At 51.5% G+C, this 9164-nt stretch overlaps 1 protein-coding gene across 1 annotated transcript; it reads left to right on the forward strand.

Annotated features, from left to right (window-relative positions):
- Window positions 1-7376: 7376 nt before the first annotated feature.
- H257_07716 (hypothetical protein) lies at window positions 7377-7703 on the forward strand (the record flags this gene model as incomplete). The annotated part of the gene is made up of 1 exon (XM_009833343.1): window positions 7377-7703. One exon carries the CDS (start codon window positions 7377-7379, stop codon window positions 7701-7703), a length of 327 nt encoding a protein of 108 aa, XP_009831645.1.
- Window positions 7704-9164: the final 1461 nt, after the last annotated feature.

The following is a 9164-nucleotide window of genomic DNA, read 5'->3' on the forward strand; positions in this document are numbered from 1 at the left end:
TCTGAGGGAGGCGGGGATGTTAGAGATGGACTGCATAATGGGGCGAAAAGCCAGTGGACGCCTGAACCGAGGCGTTGTAAGCGAAAACCGCATGCTGTAACGTGACAGCCCACGAGGAGCCGGTAGAGACGGATTAGCTCCGAAGAATATCTTCCAGGACGCGGTTGGCGCGTTCCGTTTGGCCGTCGGTCTCGGGGTGGTCCGAAGTCGACATGTCAAGCGAGGTGTCGCACAGGGTGAAAAGGGTCGACCAAAACTTCGCCGTGAACCGCGGGTCGCGGTCCGAAACGATGGAGCGAGGCAGGCCGAAACGACAGAAAACGTGGTCGAAAAAGAGGCGAGCGGTGTCTGTGCCGCTCAACGTATCCCGGACGGGGATGGCAATAACGTATTTCGACGTGCGGTTGACGCAAACCATAATGCCGGGGTCGGTGAGGGCCTCCAGGCGCGATGAGCAGTCAGCGTGAAAGGTGTACGCCGCGCGAATTTGATCGTGGAGACCGGACGTCAAAAGACCGATGGTAGTCAGTTCGGGATCAGGACGCCGGGACAGGGCGTCGACCAGGATGTTGTCCTTTCCGGTCTTGTACTGAACCGAAAAGGTGAATTCGGAGAAGAACGAAATCCAGCACGCCATGCGCTGCGAAATGTGTGGTGTGTTGGTCGCCGTGCGTAAAGACGCATGATCGGTGTATACCACGAAAGGTTTACCGCCGAGGAGGTAGATCCGGAACTTGGTTAGGGCGTACTTCATGGAGAGAAGTTCCAAGTAATGAACTGGATACGCCCGCTCAGCCGCGTGAAGTTCGCGGCGTTGGTAGGAAACCGGGGGAGGGCGACCAGAGGCGTCGAACTGCATCAGGTAGCAGCCAATTACAAACTGCGAGGCGTCACAGACGACGGAGAAAGGTTTGTCGAAGTTCGGGAGCGCCAAGATCGGGGCGCGTTGAAGGTTGGTTTTGAGGCCTTCGAAGGCCGACGGACAAATGGAATTCCAAACCCAAGGAGCGTCCTTGAGGAGAAGCCGAAACAACGGCTGGGTGATGTCCGCAAAGTTTTATGAGTATTTGTGCAGGTACGTCGCAAGTCCCAGCCAGCGACGTAGATCCTTGACGGAGGAGGGAATAGGCCACTCCGAAATGACCTTGATCTTTTCGGGATCAGCCCGACATCCGTTCACCCCCACCAAATCTCCCAGGACCGGGATTTTGCCGACGCCAAACATGCATTTGGTGAGGTTGGCATGGAGACCGTTGGCACGGAGGACTTCAAACACCGTGCGGAGGTGGCCGCGGTGAACGTCAAGACCAGACTGCGCGGAGGAAGAGCAACTGTGAACATAAATGTCGTCGAAGTACGACGGTGCGAAGTCGCGAAACTTCGCGGCAACCATGCGGTTGAACGTCACCGGGGCGTTGGATAGACCCTGTGGTATGACCAGCCACTCCCATAACATGCCATAGAAACTGCCGTTTTAGGGACATCACATCGACGCATCAGGATCTGGTAAAAGCCATCGCGGAGGTCGATGGTGGAGAAAATGGTAGATCGACCCATGCCGTCGATAATAACGTCCTTGCGAGGAATCGGCGTCTGTGCCGGAATCGTGGCCGCGTTCAATTTGTTAAAGGCGTGTACAGTACAATACGCCATTTGCCACACCGAGCTTCTTCACACAGAAGGTCGGGCTGCTATGAGGGGAAATGCTCTCGCGGACGTGACCCGCCGCCTTGCGGGCCGCGAAGAGTGCGTCGATGGCATCGACTTGATCGCAAGGAAGCGGCCTTTGCCGCGTGACCAATACTTAGCGCCGGGCTCGAGGTCAATCTCGTGTTGAACGTCCTTGTCGACTCGGAGTCGGCACGGCACCTCGTCGGGGAAGACGTCCTCAAATTCTTTGAGGAGGACCGATTCATGTGCGGTCGAGGTCGAAAAGAGATCCATCTCTGCGTCGACAGTGATCATCGCCAACGCGGCGATATCGTTCCACAGATTCCACAAGCGAGTGGAAGCTCATTTCTGGCATCGCCAGGATCTCGGAAGACGGAAGGGAGTTCCTTTAAGTTACACGTTTCTTCGATAAACGTGGTCGCCAAGATCGAGGCAGCAATTGGTGGCGATAACGGAGCCTCACCGATGACAACAGAGGGCAACTCTGTTGGGGGAACGAAAAGGGGTTTGTGCAGCACCGTGGCTGGTCCCGTTGGGGCCGCGGGCGCTGGGGGCAATGAGCGCACTGCGTGGCTAGGAGAGGCGAGATCATTACTCATCGCCTCTAACGGAGGACCAAGCGGGTTGGTCGGCAGCCCGCCGCTGAATCCAGGGTTAGCTCACGTTGATCCAAGTAACCTTGTGTACAGATTTGGCCTTCCAGTCAATCCATGGCTGGTGGGGCTCCAGCCAGGCCATCCCGATGATGCCAGGCCATCCCGATGATGAGATCCCATCTCTCATCCAGGTCGATAACATAGAACGGTTCGACCGAGTCGAAACCGTCGAAGGTGATGGGAATGTCGACGATTATGCGCGGTTGAGACGCAGTGTGGTCGTCGGCCATCTTGACGCAAACCCTGTCGGAAGGATCCGAAGAGGGTAAGCGGTTGTAGCGAGAGAGAGTGGAGCGGCTGGCGTAGTTGTTCGACGCCCCACAATCGATTAAAGCAGAGACCCTGGCCGGTAAGCCAGGCACGACAAGTTCCAAACGAATCATTTTGTTGGGTTGGAGCCAAGGTCTGTGTCCGAGGCTAGATCCTGAGAGTGTGTCAGCGCGCCACACACCTCCAAAGGACCTAGGGTGTCCCCAGTCGCCTCGCGTCTACTGGGAGCGACCGTTTCCCGCCGCACTCGAACCTGGAGCGGGGCGGAAAGGCGGGCGTGAGGCGCCATGCGTTCGTGATTAAAGCAGTCAGGTGGACCGCTCGGAGCGCCCGTGCGAAGACATTTCGTTCATGATTAAAGCAGTTAGGTGGACCGCTCGGAGCGCCCGTGCGAAGACATTTGAGTGACTTGTTCTTCCAATGTCTTCTGGGCGGCCGTAGCTTCGGCGACCGAGAGATCGATCGTGCTACCGATGCCTTCCACAAGGCGTGTTTGGTTATCGCGAGTCATCCCGCCAAGGAGTAGCGCGGTATCGTTGTCGCCAAAACCGCGACGCAAAAGAGCGAGGACCGCCTGGTAGACTGTGGTGTTGGTGGAGGACATAGTGTTGGTCGACTGGACGAACGTGGAGTGCTACCAAGTGTGGGCGTATGAAGACGCAGGAGATGGGAGGATTGATAGCGTTAAGACTACTACGCTATCACTAAGCTACGCGCAACCAACCATTGATGTATCGTCGGGAGAACACCTTGGTTGCGCACGAGGACATGTTGGTCTGCGAAAGGACACCTTGGACTGAATAGGTGTCGACTAGTCATCCGGTTGGAAACCGGATGATGGGCACGGTTACAGTAGTGCCGGTAAGACGACGATTCCGCACCGTGATGGAACTACGGAAGCCACTAAACTGCGATCACGTAGGTTGCGGGAGACACTCGTTAGAATCGCTCGGTATAGGATATTGATGATGGTGGGCATCATAGTGGTTATCTAAGGTTACAATACCATTGCCACACCCCACTGCCGGCCACCGCGGCCACACTACAATGTCCTCCATCATGGACGCACACCAGCACTCCACTATCCACCACCGCCGCCAAGTGCAGCAGTGATCGTTCTGCGACCTGGGGCGACGGTGGCGGATGGTGGAGTGGTGTGGCCGCAGCGGTGGACAGTGAGGTGCCTTAATGATGGTGGACGGCCACTGTGATCTCCACCGATGCACACACTCTATGCGGAGAAAAGGATGCGTTTGCAATCGTCAAGTCGTGCAAACGACTGGAGTACCTGCTGCGCTATATTACGATGTCCTCATCCGTCGCTATACTCCACAACCCGCTGCCGTCGAGTACACTACTGGCGGTGGTCAGTAGTGTGTAGTGGTTGTCGTCCATTATGGCGCTGCACTTCCTTTTCCGTAGGTCCACACCACACCATTTTCTCCGTCCACCAACTTCGTTGCAATCCACCACCTCCCACCCGCCGAGTGCGAGGTGGCGGGCCGTGGAGTGCAGCGAAGATGGTGGACGGAGGTGTGTTGTAGAGGACTCCTTTATCGTCGATGCACTATACTCTCCTCGCAGCCCCTGCAGTGTATTGTGATATGCTCTTCCGACACTCCACTGTCTGCTGCGACCAAGTGCAGCACTGGCTGTCCTTCCGTGTCTTTGTCCATTGCACGTACAATTACTAAAACAACGTGTTTTATTTCACCCAATGACAGAACCTTCGATTTGCTTCGTTTTAGAGAAAATGCAACCTTGCTTTATATAAAACAAGCTGCTAAAACCACTGCAGAAATGTTGAAAAGCACATAAAATCAATTTAAGACACATGACTCAATTTATGATCTTTTCAAGAACCAATCAAACGGCGCAAAAACATTTGAAGAAAACCTTTGCAACTAAATATCCTCTTCATGTCTATCCGGAAAAGGGTAGAATACGTCTATAATCGAATACCCTAAACACAAAATTTGTAAGTAAATAATCATACTTTGATCAAGGTAGAAACATCCCCATCGGCTGATTTAAACATAGAGCTGAAAAGACCCGTTTATTCGGTGCATGCTGCAACAGTAGTACATCAGCTCACAGCCAATCCACACCAGTTTGCGGAAATTGTTTTCCTGATGGAGCAAACTCGCGTTGGCGATTGAGGTTTCGGAGCTCTGGTCAGTCGAGAATTTAGTTCAGCAGGGTTGGCATACATTATATTGTCTGTAAGATTCATATTAATGGTGCCGGCGTGCTTCAGGACGTCCGGATGGCATGCTTTGTTGACGAAGTCATTTGGGACCTCAATCGCGTAGAACTGTAAACAACCCAACAGAACTGTTGAGAAGTCTGAGTTTATGGAGCGTTTACATTATGATGTAAAATTTATTGGCAACTGGTGTGGGTCTGAAAAATGTAATTTTTGCTGATGTAGTGATGTACTTTGAAGATTTTTACATTTCTACATCAGCCGGTGGGGATACTCTAAATTGATTCTCATTTCTGATGTAGTGATGTACTTTGAAGATTTTTACATTTCTACATCAGCCGGTGGGGATACTCTAAATTGATTCTCATTTTAGAAAAAGTAAGGAGAAATAGGTAATTTTGTATACAGCGCAAGGTGAACCACCATGCGAATTCCATACATTTCTAGAATTTTCTGAAATTGTACAGTTTCAATTAAATATATCTTCAAGTTTGTATTCTTGACTTTTATTTTTCATGTGTCTGTCTGTTTTTGGAATTCGCAAGGTGACCTGCCTTGCGAATTCAAAATTGTCCAATATTTTTCTAATCAGATGTCGTGAAATCACGTAGATTCATCACGCCCTGTTGCGATACATTCTACTCTTGCGATGGCGGTTGATGAAAGGAACATAAAGATAATTATGTAGGCTGTGTGTGAGCGCAATATCATGCGATGTGGTATTCAGGACTCGGTCAACTCTAACAGTTCTCACAACACCACTTGCATCCTAACCCAATGAATGCGGTCATCCCTGTTTTCGCTCCTGTAGTTATCCGGAGATGAATCTCTTGCGGAGGCTGAATTAAATTGCAAACTGAGGTCTCTTACTACGAATTACTTTCTCTGGTCTATTTGAAGTCTAATCATTGTCCAATGAAAATGCGCCAGTAATGCAACTCTTTCAACCGCACGACAATGACGTACAACCGCACGACGAATGGCGGCCTGCTGCACATAATGGAGACTAACCGCCTTACCGATCATGAGACCATGAGCCGATCTCTAAAAAGGGTCATAGGTCTTTCTGCAGCGCCATGCAGAACACTTCCCCATAAACGGGGTGTCCGAGGGTCTTCTCGAGTTCCGCGGCCATTTTTCTTCACTTGTTCTTGGACTTCGTGTTGGTGAAACCAGCGGCGGAAAACGATGGGAATGTCTTCATAGGTGAGCGCACGGGCCCTCGTCTTAATCGAGGCCAAGCCAGTTGACGAGGGCTTGGTATTCGCCGTTTTCTTCGCGGACGTCGCCGAGCTTGGCCACGTGGAACACTTCATTTCCAAATGCAATATGGTCGGCTAGGTCTTCGGTCACATCGTGACCGCCTTCACAATACATCTTGAGTCGGCAGGCGTGGTCGAGGGACAAGTCGTAAGGCTGTACCAACTGCTGGGTCTCTATGGCTTAGTCTGTCACGGCCCGGACGATCAACTTCTTGCCTTAACGGGACACTGCCAACGAGGACAATGTCGACAATCGCAAACTTCTGCAACTGGACGGCCTTGGACTTGGCTTGGCGGTCGCGGGCTTAGCGTCGCTTCTTGGCGCTCGCCGTAGCCACTTCGCGGTGCAGCTGTTCCATCGCTTCAGGCAGCTCTTCCATGTGCTTCTTACGCGTGGAGTCGAGCCAGTCGATGTCGGTGACTTCCTTGATGACGGTGTTGTCAAACGCAAACATGGGTGTCGTCGCAGGTAGGCCAGTAAAGGGGTCACCGAAGCCATGCCGCTTTCTCGGTCGCTTGGCATGTGGTTCAAGGCGCCTTGTACGAGGGCCAGGACGAGGTGCCAGTCGGTCGCGCGCAGCTTCAACTCGCTGGTAAACGTATTGATCGCGCGGAGGATCAGTCGGGTGACTACTTCAACGTTTCCATTCGCCCAAGGACAGTAGGCGGTCGTGAAGTGGTGGTGGGCGCCGGCGGCCTTGCGGATCTTGTCGATGACTTCGTTCTTGAAATGGGAGCCGCTGTCAGAGACCCAGGTATGGACATACCCAAATGTTGGAACCAGTCGAGGAGGCCGTTGGCGGTCGCCGCGGCGTCGCTTGTCTCGCTGGGCCAAGGTCGCACGAACCCGCTCATGTCGTCCTTGATGACAAGAATCTCCTGCCACCCGTTCGTCGCCGTGGGCATGTGTTAGCCATAGGCAGACAAGGATTGAAGTTACATTGATAAAACTATAAATATGAGATTGAAGCTGGAAGAGCTCCAGGTTTCACATCTCTCGACTACTTCAGTGTGTCGAGGTCCAATAGCTACCTTGTTTTTGATCCTACACACACTACTTGAAGGTTGCACATATTGAGTGATATGACAACCTTCAATCAGTGCAGCTAAGGTTGCACTACTTACATATATGCATGTCTTTGGCGATGATAATTATGGAGGTTCTAGAGCTAAGCTCACTTCTGAATCACCTTCCTTTGAGCCACTACACCTACATGTGTGTGTGTTGTGTGCCTACATCTGTTATTTCAAGTACCGACATCCCCCCAGTTTTCCCCAAGCCCCCCACCACTGTTCTTCTACTCTGTGACCATGTCCGACGCTACGACCAACGACAAGTCGGTCACGGACCTCAAGTTCAACGGGCGAAAGGTCATGTCCACCGCCTTGAAGGCCCGCATCATCGCGCACCTCAACTCCAAGTCGACGGAAGACGACTACAAGCGTATTATGGACGACAAGAAGCCGCTCAACTTGGCTCACTCTGATTGGCTGGAATTTAAGCCAATCATCAAGGACATCGATGTCGCCGCCGACATGCCGCCTTCCGCGACGGCAGCAAGCCTGGAGGCTGAGAAGATCAAGCGCTTCTATTACATAGAGCATGCAGGAGAGCCTGATCAGAAGCTTATTTGGTAAAGTGTTACCAAATGAGTTTCTGATTCAGCTCCCCGGCACGATCAACAACCCTGACCTCAACCTTTCTGACGACACGAGTATGCGCAATCGTCACACGATGTGAGCACGACCTTGTACCTAGAACTCTACCTACGAAACCATTTAAATGCGTCTCTGATTTGATCAAGAGAATGCGTTCTTTGCAGAATCAGCTTAATGAGCTGTATTCGAAAAACATTGGGGTCCCATTGATATCCGAATATCAAATATCCCAGGCAATTGTGGCGGCACTTCCCCACGAGTATTTTGGCTCTAATGTGAACCAAATTACTGACGGTTTTAAACTGTCCACCATCGAGACGCTAGTGAAGCAGGTGTTTGGCGACAAGTCTAGTGAGGCTATTGCAAACATGTCTAGCAAGTGCCCCAAACGTGAAGTGCACGTCAACCAATCTAAGGTTCACCGTAACCAAGCAAATAAGAGAAAGTCAATCCGACCAAACAGCGAATGGTTTTAACCAATCAACGGCGAGTAAGTCCGATTATCCGGACAGCCAATCAGAAAGTGACACGGAATTTGCTGGGAACATTGCAGCCCACCTGACCGATGGCGATCCCCGACATGGACGAACTCCCGGACAGCGGACCGGACAAGTGGTCCTGCCTGACCAGCATCGCGCATAGTCTCGCGGACCAGACAACACGTATGGAAGAGGAGGTAAGCCGCCTGGTACCGTATCTCCTTAAGAGGTCTAACACCATTGACACTAGTGACTGGGTGTTGGACTCCGGCTGTGGTATGCACATGACGCCGCTCTCAGGGTACTTCTGTAGTTATGTAACTAATGATGACTACGACTTTGATTTCGGACAATGGTCATGTCTGGGTAGTACTCACATAGGCACAGTACAGCTGTTCCTAATGGGAACTGATAAGGTGATACGGCGCATTACACTAAACGATACGTGCTTAGTGCCCAATGCTACGTCCAATATTATAAGCGAGAATGTGCTGAAACGCCAAGGCTACCACATAATAGATGGTCTTAGTGGCCCATACAAATTTGTATTTAAGGAGGGACATCTGATGTTCACCGATATAGCTGTGAACGGAACTATTATGCTCGTCACCACAACCTCAATTTATCACACTGCAAAGTGTACACCTGTAACACCAACAGTGCACATCTCAGCATCTCGTGCTGGGTCATTGCTTAGAGAATGGCATATAAGGACCGGTCATATGGGCCGTGAAGCTGTGATTACCATGCTAAGCAGTGGTCTTGTCAAAGGACTACCTAAGCTGCAAAGTACTATGCTCAAAAGCATCCCTTTCTTCTGTAAGGTCTGCGCTACAATGAAAATGCGTCGAATGTCCTACCGAAATGCTCGAGGTTCTCGAGAAATTGGAACTGTCCATACACAAACGGACCAATAAAAGTGAAGGGGGTCTACTCCGGTAAACTCGGCATGAAATATTAC

Source organism: Aphanomyces astaci, assembly GCF_000520075.1.
Source record: "Aphanomyces astaci strain APO3 unplaced genomic scaffold supercont1.16, whole genome shotgun sequence".
In the NCBI taxonomy this organism is placed as follows: Eukaryota; Oomycota; class Saprolegniomycetes; order Saprolegniales; family Verrucalvaceae; genus Aphanomyces; species Aphanomyces astaci.